Here is an 18589-nt window from a genome sequence, read left to right as displayed (position 1 = left end):
GATGGCACGTTTCCTATAAGTGAGATAGTAAATCCTACAAAAACACTACATACAAATACTGTGATGTGTGCAACATTATTAAAAAAAAAGACTCATTGGCAATAACCACATCTACTCACAGAGGGATTCTTTTATGGAATTTTTTTATTTATTTATTTTACTCACTTATATAGCGCCATTAATTCCACAGCGCTTTACGGACATTATCGGAATTTCAATGTTTTTATTAACGACCTATGTGTGTAGAATATTTATTTCTGCAATCTTGTTTCATTAAAGTCTTCATATTTATTAGGATGTGGGATTCTCATGGATCCGTGTGTATAATAGTTAACCCACATTCCTTTGCTACAATAACAAATCTCAGACTTACCAATAACATATGCCTGTCCATCACTGCCATAGTCTTCCTCGTCTTAACATGTATGTAAAAACAGGAAGGGGTGAGAGAGGATGTTATTATAAAACCTGTCATTCTTTACCATAACATCAAAGTTCTGTGTTGTGTAAGACATTATTGGAAAACTTTGTGCGCGCATTGAACATTTAGGACCATGGTTCACAGCTGAGATAATCAAAGTTCAGAACAGGCAACACAGAACGACTGGAAAAATAAACAGGAAAAGCGAACTAGTAAATGAAACATAAACGAACATGAAAATGTAAAATTCATTAGTTTTTTTGTAATCAGAATATCATTTTGGACTAGTGACAATTCTCCAGCTGTAATGGGTTAATTTATGTAGCCAGTTATTTTATGGAGCATCCTTTCCTCGGGTAGGCTCATGACAGTAATGTCCTCATAGAATATTCATAATGTCACTGTTGTGTAACATAGTTGAACTTTCCCCACCATTGTTATGACTAGTAGAGGACATCGGGGAATGATCGCCTTCAGGTACCTTAAACTTACACCCTCTGTCAGGGGCCTCTCAGCCAACCAAATCAGATCTCCTGCTTTGAACTGATGAGGGGCAAACACCCACAAACACGTGTCTACAAATTGAGTGTCTGGTTTGGTATTAGACACGGCTCGGTAAAGCCTTTTTTTGACTTTTTAGGATTGCTACCTCCAACAGGAGGCACCGGAGTTCTAGTTCTCTCTAATTTGCATATTAAAGGCCAAGCAAACCGACAGTGTCTAATGACTCAGCAGCTGAGAAGGAACACAGTTTCATTTCCTTGCCTGAAACATATGGCAGACCATAGAAGTAGAGGATCTGCAGCGGTCATTAGAGAAGTTTACATCCACCAGCCAATTGGTCATGGCAATGATCAATGCCCCTGCCCAATGCCTAATCTACACCTAGCCTGGTAATATACTACTCCTCCAAAAATAATCATGAAATATAATGATTTCACTGTACCTCCTTTCAATTCCTCTGGTGAGATGAAAGGCCAAAGAGAAATAATATAAAATGATTATTCATTATTAGCACTGCATTTATAAAGGATATTATGTGCAGAACAGCTGGCTTAGTTCTTTGGGCAGCAGATCAGAGCGTGGTTATACACAGAGCGGTATAATGCTGGTGGTAACATGCCAACAGATACTGGTTACCAGATGGGAAGAAACACTCAGATCAATGTTTTTATGCTGTATCACTGTATCTTTGCATTGCCAAATAGTTATAAGATATATTAATATTTTCAAGCCAATATTTAATATATTCAATAAACACATGTGACTGTTATAAGTTGTGTGATCAAACCTTTTATTACACTGAATACAAGACTTATTGTATGATATGAGTACAGGTCTAAGTGATTTCTAGCACTACATAACCTCAAATGTATATTTACCTGATTCAAATGTTTCCTCATCTAGCCAAAGAAAAAATAGAGTGAATCATTATTTATAATTTTATTACTATTTATATTTCTTCATTATAAGGGGGCAGTCAGACAGCCATATAAATCGGATCGAGATCGGAACGCAATGTACAGACTGGCCGGCGACTCTTCCGACCTGAGCGTGACAGCTGCATACAAACACATGAAGCTGTCATGGTTGGGAGAAGAGAGCCACTGGCCAGTCGTGGACTGCATTCTGATATCGGTCCGATTTATACAGCCGTCTGACTGCACCCTTACAGTAAAATTCTTTTAATTTCCTAGCAATAGGACAGTTCAGATTATGGATTATTAAATATGCTATATTATCAAATAGTTATGGAATCATACAAATTCACTAGTAAAGAAAAATACATTTCAGAATGAAAGCTTAAAAAAAAATGTCTTAAATGGTTAAAATGGCAAGGAGCTTGTAAAAACAAGCAATGTCGCAAATTTGCATTCTGTAAGCCTTCTTTATCAGTCTCCAAAGCTCTGTTTATAAATATCCATCAACCATGTAATCCAACCATTTCCCACAACTTGCAGATCGTTTTCCCTTAAATGTATATCCACTTTTCATATTTGACCATTTAACTAATCTACTCCTCAATTTTAAATTATTAATATGTCTGGTCACAAAGAGAAGTTTGCCAATAGGAATTATCTTACTTCTTGACCCCATTAGCCCAGTAACCCCACCCAAAATACTATATAATCTCTTGTTCTCACTGGTGTTTTAATTTTACTAATCTCAGATTTATTGTATATGAAACAACTAAGAATTTATACTCTTATATAGTGTCCATAAGAGCTTACACTCTACAGGAGAGAGAGGACCCTGCTGACCATAAGAGCTTACACTCTACAGGAGAGAGAGAGAGGATCCTGCTGACCATAAGAGCTTACACTCTACAGGATAGATAGAACCTCGCTGATCATAAGAGCTTACACTCAACAGGAGAGGGAGAGTACACTGCTGATCATAAGAGCTTACACTCTACAGGATAGAGAGAGGGCGTCGCTGACCATAAGAGCCTATACTCTACAGGAGAGAGAGGACCTGCTCTCTATAAGAGATCACACTACAGGAAAGAGAGAGAGGGCCCCTTTGACCATAAGAGCCTATAGTCTACAAGAGAGAGAGGACCCCTCTAACCACAAGAGCTGTACTCTACAGGAGAGAGAGAACCGTGCTGTCCATAAGAGCTTATGCTCTACAGGAGAGAGAGGGTCCCGCTGACCATAAGAGTTTACACTCTACAGGAGAGAGAGAGGGCCCCGCTGACCATAAGAGCTTACGCTCTAGAGGAGAGAGAGGGCCCCGCTGACCATAAGATCTTACACTCTACAGGAGAGAGAGAGAGGGCCCCGCTGACTATGAGCTTACGCTCTACAGGAGAGAGAGGGTCCCGCTGACCATAAGAGCTTATGCTCTACAGGAGAGAGAGGGCCCCGCTGACTAAGAGCTTACACTCTACAGGAGAGAGAGAGGGCCGCGCTGACCATAAGAGCTTACGCTCTACAGGAGAGAAAGAGAACCCAGCTGACTATAAGAGCTTATACTCTACAGGAGAGAGAGGGGACCCCACTGACCATAAGAGCTTACACTCTACAGGAGAGAGGACACTGCTGAATATGAGCGCTTACACTCTACAGGAGAGAGAGGACCCCGCTGGACATAAGAGCTTATACTCTACAGGAGAGAGATAGGGCCCTGCTGACCAAAGGAGCTTACACTCTGCAAGAGAGAGGGCCCTGCTGACCATAAGAGCTTATACTCTACAGGATAGAGGGTGGGCCCTGCTGACCATAAGAGATTATACTCTACAGGATAGAGAGAGGGCCCCGCTGACCACAAGAGCTTATGTAACCCCCAGGAAACCGGTTGTTACAGTGGTGTTGCCTTCCTTTTGGGGAGGGTGACACCGTGCCTGGAAGCGAGGAGGATCCCTTTAACAGGTAGTACTTACATGCAACATATTCTGATTCCAGGCCAGAAGGGGGAGCTCTAGACCCGGTTTCAGGGGAGCTTCCCTAGAGATACTGTATATATATTCTGGCTTGGAGGAGGAGTTAGTCAGTTTTGGAGGGAGATTGTGGCAGACAGACTGGGAGAAGAGAGTGAGCAGGAAAGCTAGTGCTGTGCAGCTACATGTGCTGCAGCTTCAGGCCAGAGAAGAGAAGCAGATAGCATTGCATTTTTAGAACGTGCCAGAGGAAAGAAGCACAGGAGTATTAAGGAGCTGGAAGAGAGCTGCGACTGAGCTCCTTCCACGCTGGAGCGCAGGAACCGGGCACCAGGAGCCCGAAGCTGTGTGGAACTGTATGTCCCATAGCAGAACCGGAGGGCAAAAGACTTCAGGTTGTCTGTCCGCACCCACACCCGAAGGTACAGCAACATATAGAGCCCGGAGTCATCTGAGAGACACCTGTAAAAAGGTTTGCGTTGCCTACCATGCGGGTACTGTCTTAGGACAGGGAAAGAGAGGACCTTGCGTGGAGCCTTAGGCAGCAAGGGACTCGCCCTACAGCGGAAGAAGGAAGGCTTATAACCTCACCTGGAAGGGGGATCCATAATCGCTTCCAGGCTGACTGGACCTCACCTACACCTATTACCGGTACCCTGGACTGTGGCCATGAATCACCAGTAAACAGGTAGATACTGCAACCTTGTGTCCTCTGGTTATTTCTGGCACCACACCATCTTTGCCAAATACATCAGGAGCCCTGGGGACCCAGCTTCACCTGTGGGAAGCCATACCATCCCTGCTGCCATAACATCACCCCAGTGGACCCCTTTAAGCAGCGTTGGTCACTTCTGACCGAATACCACAGGTGGCGTCATGAACATTCTTATTTTTACTAACCCCTTTATAGACCTTCCCTTTAATTTGGAACCCAGGGCCACGGACCGGGTCGTTGCCACCGTGACCACCCCTTTAATGACTATCAGACCCGGTACTGAGTAACCCCTAGGCCCTGGCGGGTGCCCCACTTATACACTACAGGACAGAGTCCTGCTGTCTATAAGAGCTTACACTGTACAGGAGAGAGAGAATCCTGCTATCCACAAGAGATTACACTCTACAGGAGAGAGAGGGCCCCGCTGAACAAGAGCTTATATTCTAAAGGAGAGAGAGGGCCCCGCTGACCATAAGAGCTTACACTCTACAGAACAGAGAGAGGGGGCCCCGCTGACCATAAGAGCTTACACTCTACAGGAGAGAGAGAGGGTGTCATTGACCATAAGAGCCTATACTCTACAGAAAAGAGAGGACCTGCTGTCCATAAGATCCTACACTCTGCAAGAGAGAGAGGGCCCCACTGACCGTAAGAGCTTACACTCTACAGCAGAGAGAGGGCCCTGCTGATAATAAGAGCTTTCACTCTATAGATGAGAGAGACTCACCCAGTGACTCCAGAGATTTGAAACGACTCTGCCGTACAAAATGTTAATGAGAACCACTGATCTGTGATGGCCAAGGTACTGACCTCCACTGTCCAAGGTATGATAATCCATAATGTCACAATTCATTTTTGGATTCGTGACAGCTCTGGTTCTGCTATCATTTAAATGTTGCTTTTTTCCTTTTAGGCCACCAAGGATTAATGTCAGTATCCTTGCTGGCAGCTGCTTTTTGGCTGGTCAGCTGATGTGGGTGGAGACAACTCCTACCATCCTTTCAATAGTCACATGACGCATCAGCTGACTGTCAATAATAGAGTAATTCTTTGCAAACCAGCCTGGAGTTAGGAGCTCTCTGGTGTCAGTGGTGTAGCTGCTGCTAATGTGGAGTTTGGACTCTTGGTGCCACATCCTCTGCTGCTTGGAGCTTTGCAGCAGAGCCAGTTGTTGAGTATTGATACACTTATCTTTGTCTGTTCCATGTTTGTCACTTCTCCTGTGTTTTTACCATCTGCAGAGGTGAGGCTAGCATCCTTGCCGGCCAGTGCACTAGCCAGGGTATATTGAGGTGACAGCTAGGGACTAGGCACGTGAAGGCGGCGAGGGGACAGACCCGCATAGGGCGTTAGGGGAGCTTAGGGACAGACACAGGTTGGAGTCAGGAGGTGCCCCATCCCTCGCTTCCTACTGTTAGGGCCTTCCTCTCCCTTTAACATCTCGTCGCTGGTGTATTCTGTGTCATAGCTGCAGGACTTGCTGGGCAAGTTTTTTTTTTGACAGCCACGAATTGATTCTCAAAATATTCATATTTGTGTGAAACTGCAAATTTCAGGAAATTCAACTCAAACTAGATACTCAGCAAATTTGTCAACTTATCTCTAATAAGTCTGCCACTTCATCTTAACTGATCACCTTCATACCGTTTTACCCTACTCTTTCTAACCAAGCCTTTTGTGTTTGGTTCAGCAAGATTTCTAGCGTTTACTCTGCTAGCTTTGTATTACTCAGAATTTCAGTTAATTTTCAAGTCACTACATAAAGATAGTTTTTGGTGTTCATATAACCAACTGCGTGTTTTGCTCCAAAACTCTGACACCGATAACTTTCTGCAAGACCCTTTTTTGTTTTCACCACATTTTTTTTAACACGCTATTACGGTAAATTTACTTGGATCTCGTATGCCAATGCTCTTTTAGGATGCATTTTCACTGTGATTTGTTATGTGGTGGTGTTGGGCATTTGTGAATGTACTCTTGCAGGGCTTGCAAATTCCATAATAAAATATATGTGTATAGTGGAAATAAAGATTAGATTATTAAATTTAGATTATTAAATACCGATTTCCTTTTATTCTATGTTAATGTTAGAGCACTGCAAATTGTAACAATATCCATTATGATGTCATGCTAAAATGTCATTTAACGTGTAGACCAGTGACTCCCAATCTTTTACTAAAGAAGAAATCCTTAAAACAGTACCCCTAAATCGAGGAAGCTCATTATGGAGATTAAAAAAACATATCCATAATTTTTGCCGAAAACTGTGATCTGGTTATTTGTAGACTGCACAACTGCAAAGACGTCCCCTCCTATGGCGACATAAGCACTGCTGTCTATGCTCTAATCCAGTCCCTTCCCTACTGTATAAGTGACACTTCTCACTGCTTCTGTCATCTAGTGAACGGCTGAGCATGTTTTAAAGAACATGTCTGCGATCATTGGTTGGAAAGATATGATGTAGACAGTAAAACTATTCATCACACACAATATTTATAATACATACAGATAGTAAGCGCTTACCAGCTTCTACAAATTTCTCATCAATTCTCATATCTTCCTCTATAAATGACAACACAGACTTAATGTAATTTTTTTAAATGTAATAAATTATCCATACTGTTATATACATGCATGTGCTCAGACAAAAACTTAAAGATTTATTCCCAACATCACAATGTAGTATTATAATAAAGTACATATATTTTTTCACTTGTGTAAATATAAATAATTTTTAAATCTGCCACATTTTGCACATATCACCACCCTAAGCTTGAGCTTCCAGATGCTATTTACCCATCAGTTACCATTGGAACCATCCTTTAGTAGTTACAGCTAATGGTCACTCATGCGCAGTGCAATCTATCTCTCAGGTGCCATCTTGCCAGCATAGCTCTGCTATGGAATAATGTGGAATGATGTCATGGAAAGGAGCAGAGCCTCAAACATTACTCTGCAAAGTTCATACCTTGAAGCAGCGGTGTGTGTGCTAAGAACTAAGAGGAGCGACATACTGCAGAATGTGAGCTTTATTTATAGGGAACAAAAAGAAGAGATGTACTGCAAAGTGGGCTGTATATAGAGGGGACAGAAAGTAGAGATATACTGCAATATAGGGCTGTATATTGAGGGGACAGACATAATAGATATACTGCAGGAGGAGTCTGTAAATAGAAGGGACAGAAAGGAAAGATATACTGCAGGATGGGTCTGTGTAGGGGCCAAGAAGAGTAATATACTGCAGAAAAGCTGTATAAAAGGAGCTGAAAAGAGAGATACACTGCAGGATGGGGTTGTAAATAGAGGGGACATAAAGGAGTGATATACTGCAGAATGAGATTTAGGAGACAGGAAGGAAAGATATATTGCAGGATGGGGATGTATATATAGGGGTCAAGAAGAGCGATATACTGCAGATAAGCTGTATACAGGGGACAGAATGGAGAGATATGCTGCAGGATTGGGCTGCAGACAGGGACTGAGAGGAGAGATATACTGCAGGATAAGGCTGTATATAAAGGGGACAGAAAAGAGATATATTGCAGAATGGGCTGTAAATAGAGGGGGCATAGATGAGCGATATATTGCAGGATGGGCTGTGTACAGGGGGCTGAGAGGAGTGATATAATACAGGTAGAGTTAAATACAGGGGGGCTAAAAAAAAGTGATGCACTGACGGCAGGATGAGACACTGTATAGAGGTGCTGAGAGGAAAGATATACTGCAGTATGGGGATCAGTGTGCAGGGGCTGAGATTAATTGAGCTGTGTTTGTTGACTGCAGCAGACCAGTAATGTAAAACTGTAAATGCTTCTGTATTAATACATATGACAGATAATTATCTTCTGGCATATACAGTACATCAACAGCACAGCATTTGCAGTTTCACGTAAGTGATCTCTCTGCAACAGGCAACAAACGCACCTTTGCACTACCATTGTGGAGAAGTGCAAGGTAGGTGAGCTCTGCTAGATCCACGATGTAATGGCAGAAGATAAAATCAGTCAGGCTGGTCACTGTACAGGAGCAGAGTGTGCACAGAAGCATAAGGTGAATGCTACACTTAGATTAACTTGATAATAAGTCAGAAAGAAGTAGCTTGTCAGGAGCACACACGAGGGGGGTCTGCAGCACTGTAGAGAAGCAAGTGCTGCTGGGAAATGTAGTTACAGCTGGTAAGAATAGGACCCCCAATTCTTCTATACGAAGCTGGATGCACTGAACAGCAGGTAGAGATGATAAAAGTCACAAAGGTGCAGGTAAAAAACTTTATGTTGAGCTTAAATTTGTATACGGTGGCGCAGTGGTTAGCACTGCAGCCTTGCAGCGCTGGAGTCCTGGGTTCTAATCCCACCCAGGACAACATCTGCAAAGAGTTTGTATGTTCTCTCCGTGTTTGCATGGGTTTCCTCCCACATTCCAAAGACATACTGATAGGGAATTTAGATTGTGAGCCCCATCGGGGACAGTGATGATAATGTGTGCAAACTGACTGTAAAGCGCTGCGGAATATGTTAGCGCTATATAAAAATAAAGATTATTATTATAATATATTAAGTATGCATTTACTGAACTTTGTGACAAATCATGCCATTCTGGGGATAGCGTTTTAATATTAATTAATATTTTCTTACCTTCCCCAATTGTGCTCACTGTCCATGTGAAAGTATGATTAAAAAAGAAACAAAGTAAAACTTCATGTAAAACATGAACTACTTTATGTTACAGAGGAATTTGCGCAGAAATCATTGGGCTTAACAGCAGAGCTCAAATTAGCCCCAGCCCTCAGTGAGGGTTAATGTCTACCATCTTTTCATACAGCTGTATAGGAGGCCAGTGCACCGATTATCATAGATGCGACATTAAATCCCTGCTTTTTCTCCACAAATGGAAATTGGCTGCAGAGCTGACACCACATGGACAGCGCAGTAGCCAATCAGTGAGCTTAATTGCCCCGCTAATGCGGATGGAACGCACTGTTCACAGCACCTGAGCTCACTGATTGGCCGCCGTGCTGTCAGCATAAAGTCAGCATCGCAGGTAATGCCAGACACTGGGGGCAGAGGCAGAGACTCATAGGTGGACCTGGCGAAGATGAGGAGAGATTTTTTTTCTATTATTAATATTATTATACACTGCAGTCAGGGTAGAAAGTTATTTTAAGGGGGAAAATACCTTTAAGTCTAGGCTGAAAATATTGCAATAATTTAATCAAATAACATATATTAAAAAATGAATACAAAATGTAAAATATAAATGATAAAAAAGAGACAGAAAATACAGATGCCGGATGTTGTCAGTATAGTGCATTAGTAGATACTCACACTGGGATGCTTTAAGGCAAGTATGGGACATGAATGGCTGAGACCACCAAAATTCCCTTTGTTTTCTGAATACATAAAAAGATAAGAAAAGTAATAATGTTTGCTTTGTAGAAAGCAACAGCCGGAAGGAGCTGCAGACAGGATTACTAGAACTGTACCTCTTCAGTAAGTGGTTGGATGGGATGAGGCCGGCACATCTGCTGAGGTCTGATGCTTTTCGTGCTTGCCACCACATACAGTCGCTCTGATCAACTATTTGCAAGATTTCTCCTCTTTTAAAAGGCAGGCCAGCATCTGCGCAGGGTATGGCCGGATCCTGCTGAGGCCAGTAATCTGCCATCGCTCTGACAAACAGCTTATTCAGATAGAAGAAAAAAAAGGGGAAAATAACTACCGTAAATAAGCACAAGTATACTGTTTCAAGAGCGTGTAATACACAACACCATCACATTTATTACCAGCCAGAGCATTCAATAATGTAGAGTTCTATAACTGTCCCTGGAGGAAGAGCTGTTTTCTTAAAGGGAACCTGTCACTTTACTGAAAATGTGGTTACCAGGAGGAAATGAACGTCTTTCCTCCGGGGATCCGCCACCTTTCAGTTATAGAGCTTACCCCAGCTCTTTCATTGCCTTTCGGCTCTGCAGAGCAGCTGTGCAGAGCAGCTGAAAGATGGTGGCTTCAGGAAGGAAAGAAGTTCATTTTCTCTCTGTAACACTATTAACCTGCACATTATTCCTTTATCTGCAGGTAAATAGCATTTGCTGAGGAGAGAGATTACCTTTAAATGAACATTTACAGATTAATTTCACCAAAATATTTGACCAGGTCATTTTTCATTTTTGCTCTTTTGTTTTTACCTCCCCAACATAGCTATTACAAAGGCTTATTTTTGTGTGGAATGAGTGTTAGTTTTCAAAGACACCGTTCATTTTACCATACAATGTAGTGAAAACATGGAACAAAAATACCAAATGGGTAAAAAGGTGAATAAAAACACAATTTCTCCATTGTTTTGAAGGGTTTCAGTTTTAAGGTGCTCATTATATGGAAAAAACTATGACATAATTCTTCTGGTGAGTACGATTGCACCTGCAATCATTTGACTGCTTGCTCTATGTACTGCAATACTGCAGTGCAACAAGCCCAACCTCAAAGATGGCGGCCCCATCACTGACAGTAGCACTGGAGTGGTTAAGACAAATAATGTAGAGGCAGGTGCCGGCTGTATTATACAGCTGAGACTTGCTGTGTATAGAGCAGGCTCAACTCCTGAGCTTGCTCCTTATACCCACACCAAACATAGAAACTGCCAAAGGGATTTCTACAATTAAGGTATGGATTTGATGACCCTGAAAGTGCCTGCACACATATTGCATTAGTATGAGGTATAAAATCCTCAAGACAAGTTACCTTTCTGGTCCTATGTCTACCACCTGCATTTTCATTTCAGTAGGGCCAGGTGCACACGGTGAGTATTTGGTGAGTTTTTTACCCCAGTCTTTGTAAGCCAAAACCAGGAGTGGGTGATAAATACAGAAGTGGTGACGTGCTTATATTATACTTTTCCTCTGGTGGTTCCACTCCTGGTTTTGGCTTACAAATACTGATGTAAAATACTGACCAAATACTGCTAGTGTGACCGTGGCCTAAAAAATATTCCACAAGGGACTAAGATTGAGATTTAGAGATAATATATTTGTTTAGGTGCTTTATATTTTTCCTTCTTATATTTCAATGGACACTTATGAAACAACTGAATCCTTTGGGTCAAGTGAACACACTCTCTGCAATACAGAAGAAATCATCCAGAAATCACTGCACACTTGGAAAACTCATTTATAAATGGACAGAGAATCTTATTATGTCTGAGAAGGTCCAACACCTGTACACATACTAACACTAGTAAAACAATAATAAGACAAAGATCAGATAATTTTCAATTTATCATGACTGTGAGGCTAACTTAACCCCTGTCTGACACTGGGCGTCATAATATGTCCCTGTGCCCTAGGTCTTATTGACCAGAGACGGATTATTACGTCATTGTGATTGTGTGCGCACACAAGCTGCCGGCTGTCAGCTGACAACCAGCACTAAGTGCAAGGAGTGGTCATGCACCGCTCCCAGCGCTTTAACCCCCTAAATGCTGCAATCGAACGCGATCGTAGCATTCTGGGAGCTGACAGAGGGATGACAGCCCTCTGCCCTTGAATCGGAGACCCCGTGGCGTGACGCGGGGTCTCGATCGTTGCCACGGTGACCCGAAAACATCCTGGTCATCAGAGCTAGGAAAGTTGCTCGATCATGCGCAGTGCGTGATCAGCAACTTTCTCTGTCAGTGCAGAGCTGACAGTTTGCATAGCATAGGGATTCTGTTGCATCAAAACGGCATCAAAACACAAAGAGATCATACAGACAGGACAGCATGGGATGGCAAATGATTCATTCAGGTAAAACATTGCTTAAAACAGGGAAATGTTTTCTCATAAAAAGAATCAGCTGTGATCCCCTGCTGTCCTGTCTGTATCCTCTCTTTTGCTTCCTCCCCTGCCCGGGAGCTGTTGTATGATCAGACCATGACCCTACACTGTCAGACACAGCCATTACACAGTACACAGCAGGGGCACATTTATAAGATTATGTCAACACAGGAACATTTTACTTGAACACATCCAATTGTGTAACTTTGTTTTATTCCAAGATTTATTGATTAAAATGTACTTTGTGGGAAAATCCTTTTAAATGTAGATTTTTTTTTAAGATCAGGTTAGGTAAGGGAGCCATGTGTAAAGCATGAGGAGCATCTTTGGTGTGTTAAGGCAAAAATATAAGATCTAAAAGAAATGGATTCTTCTTACCATGGTGTGACTGCTTACAGTGCGATCACCTATGGGTATGAGTTTAAAGATGATTGTCCCCTCAGAATGAACCTGCAGATTTAATAAAGAATATTTATTGGGATGAGAAAAGACAAAGTAGGGAAAAAAGGAATAGATAAAGAAAAGGAATTACAGGACAGAAATCGAGAGTAATGAATAGGCATACAGAGCGTTTTCAAATGGAAAGAAAAAAATGAGTGAAAAGGATATTAAAACAGATCCTGTCACATCATTTTGCCTACTAGACTGCACCCAATGCCATACTGGTCATATAATGTGCAGCCCTAACATGTGTCTATAAGGCTAAACGCCCCAGCATGTAAGTAAAAAAACTCTTTTAATCTTCTCTCACCTTCTATGTAAATTCCTGGCTTCCAGTAATGTGGTTGTACCTGGATATCGTTTCATTCACGCTCTTCTGGCCAGTATTCATAACCACCACAGATCAAATAATGGGCTGAACTGATCCAATATCACAGCCCTGTGAGAGGAAATCCTACGGCTTAGTGCGGACATCCAGCTCCCTGGACATGCACATTGAAGCTGGGTATATGTCCCCAGCTTCAATTTCCATCTGCGCATGCTCCGGAAAGTGCAGGTACTTAGGGGCTTGGGGCATGCTGTGAGTGCACACCGCTCACATTGCTCCATGAGCTCAAGGCATGCTCCAAGCCCCTAAGTGCCAGCACCTTTTAGAGCATGCGCAAATCAGAAGTGAAGCTGGGTATGAACGCCCAACTTCAATGCGCATGCCGAGGGAGTGGGCTGTCAGCACAAACCTGTGGGATTTCCTCAGAGAGGGCCGTGATGTTGGATCAGTTCAGCTCATCATTCAAACTGCAGTGAGCACGACTACTGACCGGAGGAGCATGACTGACGTAATATCCAGTGCCACCCACATACTGGAAGCTAGGGATTTACAAAGGATTAAAAGTATTTCTACTTATATACTGACATGTTTAGCTTTATATATACATTAGGGATGCATGTTACATGACTGACCTCTATGGCATTGGTGGCAGTTTATAGAGCAAAATGACATGACAGGTTCCCTTTAAAGAGAGGGACAGAATTCAGAGCAAGAAAAAATTGGAGGGACAGACAGAAAAGAATGGGGAATAGAGAAAGGGTAAGAGAGCGGAAAGAGAAAAGACAATGAGGGAGATGAAGATGAGAGGAAAAGAGAGAGAAGATAAAGAGATAACATCAAAAGAATGTAAGGGAATGGACGAAGGAAGGAATGAAAGTAAGGAAAGTAAGGAAGGAAGAAAGGAATGAGGGAAGGGGAAGGAAAGAGGAAAGGAAGGAAAGAAAGAAAGAAAGAAAGAAAGAAAGAAAGAAAGAAAGAAAGAAAGAAAGAAAGAAAGAAAGAAAGAAAGAAAGAAAGAAAGAAAGAAAGAAAGAAAGGAGGAAAGGAAGAAAGAAAATGAAGGGAGAGGAGATAGATGGGGAGAAAGAGCAGAGAGAAGAAAGGGAGAGAGATTAAGACAGCAAAGCAAGAGAGACCGGTAAAGGGAGAATAAAGAGAATCAATATAAAAAAAGAGGTAATAAAGAAGAGTGAAGACTGATAAAGGTGCCGTTACACTAAGCAACTTACCAGCGATCGCGACCAGCGACGTGATCGCTGGTAAGTTGCTGTGTGGTCGCTGGGGAGCTGTCACACAGACAGCTCTCTCCAGCGACCAAGCGACTTCGGCATCGCTGAAACTGTCTTCAGCGATGCCGAAGTCCCCATGTAAAAAAAAAAAAACACTACATACGCACCTTCTGTCGTCCTTCATGTCCCTCGGCGCTTGCCGCACTGACTGTGTCTCAGCGCCGGCCGGCCGTAACAGCGGTGCCCAGCGGTGAACCGCTGTTACTGCAGGTTCACCGCTGGGCTCTGCTTTACGGCCGGACGGCGCTGAGACAGTCAGTACGGCAAGCTCCAGGGGACGTGACGGACAACAGACGGTGAGTATGTAGTGTTTTTTTTTTACTTTTACCATGGTATCCATGGTAAATATCGGGTTACTAAGCGCGGCCCTGCGCTTAGTAACCCGATGTTTACCATGGATACCAGTGAAGACATCGCTGGATCGGCGTCACACACGGCGATCCAGCGGTGTCAGCGGGAGAGTTGCGACGAAAGAAAGTTCGTCCACTCTCCCTGCAACCAGCGATATCCCAGCAGGATCCAGATCGCTGCTGCGTGCCAAACATAGCGATATCGCTATGCAGGACGCTGCAACGTCACGGATCGCTGGCGATATCGCTGCAACCTCGCCTAGTGTGACGGTACCTTTAGATAAAAAAGACATAGAAAGGAAAGAGCCAAAGGAAGAAACACAATGCTCTCCTGTATTCTGTCCCCATCCAACTCTTCCTATCATACCTCTCATCTTGGGTATGTCACTCCCAAACTCACGCCCTTTTGTTCTCTGTGCCCACACACCACAGTGCACATATACTGTAAGTACAGTAGGATCTAGCAATGCCAACACCTACTAAAATTCAATCATTTTACATGTAGTATGCTACAAAAATATCATTTACATACAAATATACAAACTCTTGTGCATGCTCTCATCATCTCCCGCCTCGATTACTGCAACACCCTCCTCTGTGGCCTCCCCGCTAACTCTCTTGCACCACTCCAGTCTATCCTCAACTCTGCTGCCCGCCTAATCCACCTCTCTCCTTTCTACTCCCCTGTTTCTCCCCTCTGCAAATCCCTCCACTGGCTCCCAATCCCCCAACGAATCCAGTTCAAACTACTAACACTGATCTACAAAGCCATCCACAACCTGTCCCCTCCCTATATCTCTGAACTAATCTCCCACTATCTTCCCTCACGTAATCTTCGTTCATCCCAAGACCTCCTACTCTCCTCCACACTTATTCGTTCCTCACACAATCGCCTCCAAGAATTCTCCCGAATATCCCCCATCCTCTGGAATTCCATGCCTCAACACGTCCGATTATCCACCACCCTCGGATCCTTCAGACGGAACCTGAAAACCCATCTCTTCAGGAAAGCCTACAGCCTACAATAACCGAGCAGCCGCCTCACCACCGCCAGAGCCGCCGCCTCACCCCTACCTTCTGTCTCTTCCCCACTATCCCATAGACTGTAAGTCCGCAAGGACAGGGTCCTCTCCCCTCTGTACCAGTCTGTCACTGTAAACCTGTTTACTGTAAATGATATCTATAACTCTGTATGTAACCCCTTTCTCATGTACAGCACCATGGAATTAATGGTGCTATATACTGTAAATAAATAATAATAATAATAATAATAATAATAATCTAATATATAATTGCCTAGAATACTACTTCCTGCAATTTGTGCCAACTTCCGTGGCTTTGTCCGGAGCTATTGTCCGGAGCTATTGTCCGGAGCTATTGTCCGGAGCTAATGTCCGGAGATAAGTGACGTCACCAGTGTCCTACACCCAGGCAGAGCACAGTGGCCCCAGGCAGAGCACAGGGGCCCCAGGCAGAACATGGGGCCCCAGGCAGAGCACAGGGGCCCCAGGCAGAGCACAGGGGCCCCAGGCAGAGCACAGGGGCCCCAGGCAGCATATGGGGCCCCAGGCAGCATATGGGGCCCCAGGCAGAGCACAGTGGCCCCAGGCAGAGCACACACCAAATCGGAGGCCGAGGGGCCCCGCCAACCAAATCGGAGGCCGAGGAGCCCCGCCCACCAAATCGAAGGCCGAGCGGCCCCGCCCACCAAATCGGAGGCCGAGGGGCCCCGCCCACCAAATCGGAGGCCGAGGGGCCCCGCCCACCAAATCAGAGGCCGAGGGTCCCCGCCCACCAAATCGGAGGCCGAGGGTCCCCGCCCACCACATCGGAGGCCGAGGGGCCCCGCCCACCAAATCGGAGGCCGAGGGGCCCCGCCCACCAAATCGGAGGCCGAGGGTCCTCGCCCACCAAATCGGAGGCCGAGGGTCCCCGCCCACCAAATCGGAGGCCGAGGGTCCCCGCCCACCAAATCGGAGGCCGAGGGTCCCCGCCCACCAAATCGGAGGCCGAGGGTCCCCGCCCACCAAATCGGAGGCCGAGGGGCCCCGCCAACCAAATCGGAGGCCGAGGGGCCCCGCCCACCAAAACGGAGGCCGAGGGTCCCCGCTCACCAAATCGGAGGCCGAGAGTCCCCGCCCACCAAATCGGAGGATAAGGGGCCCCGCCAACCAAATCGGAGGCCGAGGGGCCCCGCCAACCAAATCGGAGGCCGAGGAGCCCCGCCCAACAAATCGAAGGCCGAGTGGCCCCGCCCACCAAAGCGGAGGCCGAGGGGCCCGGCCCCGCCCACCAAAGCGGAGGCCGAGGGGCCCCGACCACCACATCGGAGGCCGAGGGGCCACGCCCACCAAATCGAAAGGCCGAGGGTCCCCGCCCACCAAATCGGAGGCCGAGGGTCCCCGCCCACCAAATCGAAGGCCGAGGGTCCCCGCCCACCAAATTGGAGGCCGAGGGTCCCCGCCCACCAAATCGGAGGCCGAGGGGCCCCGCCTACCAAATCGGAGGCCGAGGAGCCCCGCCCACCAAATCGAAGGCCGAGCGGCCCCGCCCACCAAAGAGGAGGCCGAGGGGCCTGGCCCCGCCCACCAAAGCGGAGGCCGAGGGGCCCCGCCCACCACATCGGAGGCCGAGGGGCCACGCCCACCAAATCGAAAGGCCGAGGGTCCCCGCCCACCAAATCGAAGGCCGAGCGGCCCCGCCCACCAAAGAGGAGGCCGAGGGGCCTGGCCCCGCCCACCAAAGCGGAGGCCGAGGGGCCCCGACCACCACATCGGAGGCCGAGGGGCCACGCCCACCAAATCGAAAGGCCGAGGGTCCCCGCCCACCAAATCGGAGGCCGAGGGTCCCCGCCCACCAAATCGAAGGCCGAGGGTCCCCGCCCACCAAATTGGAGGCCGAGGGTCCCCGCCCACCAAATCGGAGGCCGAGGAGCCCCGCCCACCAAATCGAAGGCCGAGCGGCCCCGCCCACCAAAGAGGAGGCCGAGGGGCCTGGCCCCGCCCACCAAAGCGGAGGCCAAGGGGCCCCGCCCACCACATCGGAGGCCGAGGGGCCCCGCCCACCAAATCGGAGGCCGAGGGTCCCCGCCCACCAAATCGGAGGCCGAGGGTCCCCGCCCACCAAATCGGAGGCCGAGGGTCCCCGCCCACCAAATCGGAGGCCGAGGGTCCCCGCCCACCAAATCGGAGGATAAGGGGCCCCGCCAACCAAATCGGAGGCCGAGGGGCCTCGCCAACCAAATCGGAGGCCGAGGAGCCCCGCCCAACAAATCGAAGGCCGAGCGGCCCCGCCCACCAAAGCGGAGGCCGAGGGGCCTGGCCCCGCCCACCAAAGCGGAGGCCGAGGGGCCCCGACCACCACATCGGAGGCCGAGGGGCCACGCCCACCACATCGGAGGCCGAGGGTCCCCGCCCACCAAATCGGAGGCCGAGGGTCCCCGCCCACCAAATCGGAGTCCGAGGGTCCCCGCCCACCAAATCGGAGGCCGAGGGTCCCCGCCCACAAAATCGGAGGCCGAGGGGCCCCGCCTACCAAATCGGAGGCCGAGGAGCCCCGCCCACCAAATCGAAGGCCAAGCGGCCCCGCCCACCAAAGCGGAGGCCGAGGGGCCCGGCCCCGCCCACCAAAGCGGAGGCCGAGGGGCCCCGCCCACCACATTGGAGGCCGAGGGGCCCCGCCCACCAAATTGGAGGCTGAGGGTCCCCACCCACCAAATTGGAGGCCGAGGGTCCCCGCCCACCAAATCGGAGGCCGAGGGGCCCGGCCCCGCCCACCAAAGCGGAGGCCGAGGGGCCCCGCCCACCACATCGGAGGCCGAGGGGCCCCGCCCACCAAATCGGAGGCTGAGGGTCCC

The 18589-nt window shown here is 46.9% G+C and overlaps 1 protein-coding gene across 1 annotated transcript in view; it reads right to left on the bottom strand.

The window, feature by feature from the left end:
* MPP4 (MAGUK p55 scaffold protein 4) overlaps nt 1-18589 on the bottom strand; it is a 136770-nt gene that overhangs the window by 30637 nt on the left and 87544 nt on the right. Inside the window, exons 8-14 of the mRNA XM_077272114.1 lie at nt 12704-12775; nt 10001-10197; nt 9843-9907; nt 9153-9170; nt 7042-7080; nt 1804-1824; nt 374-415 (exon numbers count right to left, since the gene is read on the bottom strand). Coding sequence (XP_077128229.1) covers nt 374-415; nt 1804-1824; nt 7042-7080; nt 9153-9170; nt 9843-9907; nt 10001-10197; nt 12704-12775 — 454 coding nt within the window. The remainder of the gene's footprint in view (nt 1-373; nt 416-1803; nt 1825-7041; nt 7081-9152; nt 9171-9842; nt 9908-10000; nt 10198-12703; nt 12776-18589) is intronic.

Source organism: Ranitomeya variabilis, chromosome 7, assembly GCF_051348905.1.
Source record: "Ranitomeya variabilis isolate aRanVar5 chromosome 7, aRanVar5.hap1, whole genome shotgun sequence".
Taxonomy (NCBI): domain Eukaryota; kingdom Metazoa; phylum Chordata; class Amphibia; order Anura; family Dendrobatidae; genus Ranitomeya; species Ranitomeya variabilis.
The sequence above is the reverse complement of the archived record's forward strand: the minus strand, read 5'-3'. Positions and strand labels throughout refer to the sequence as shown.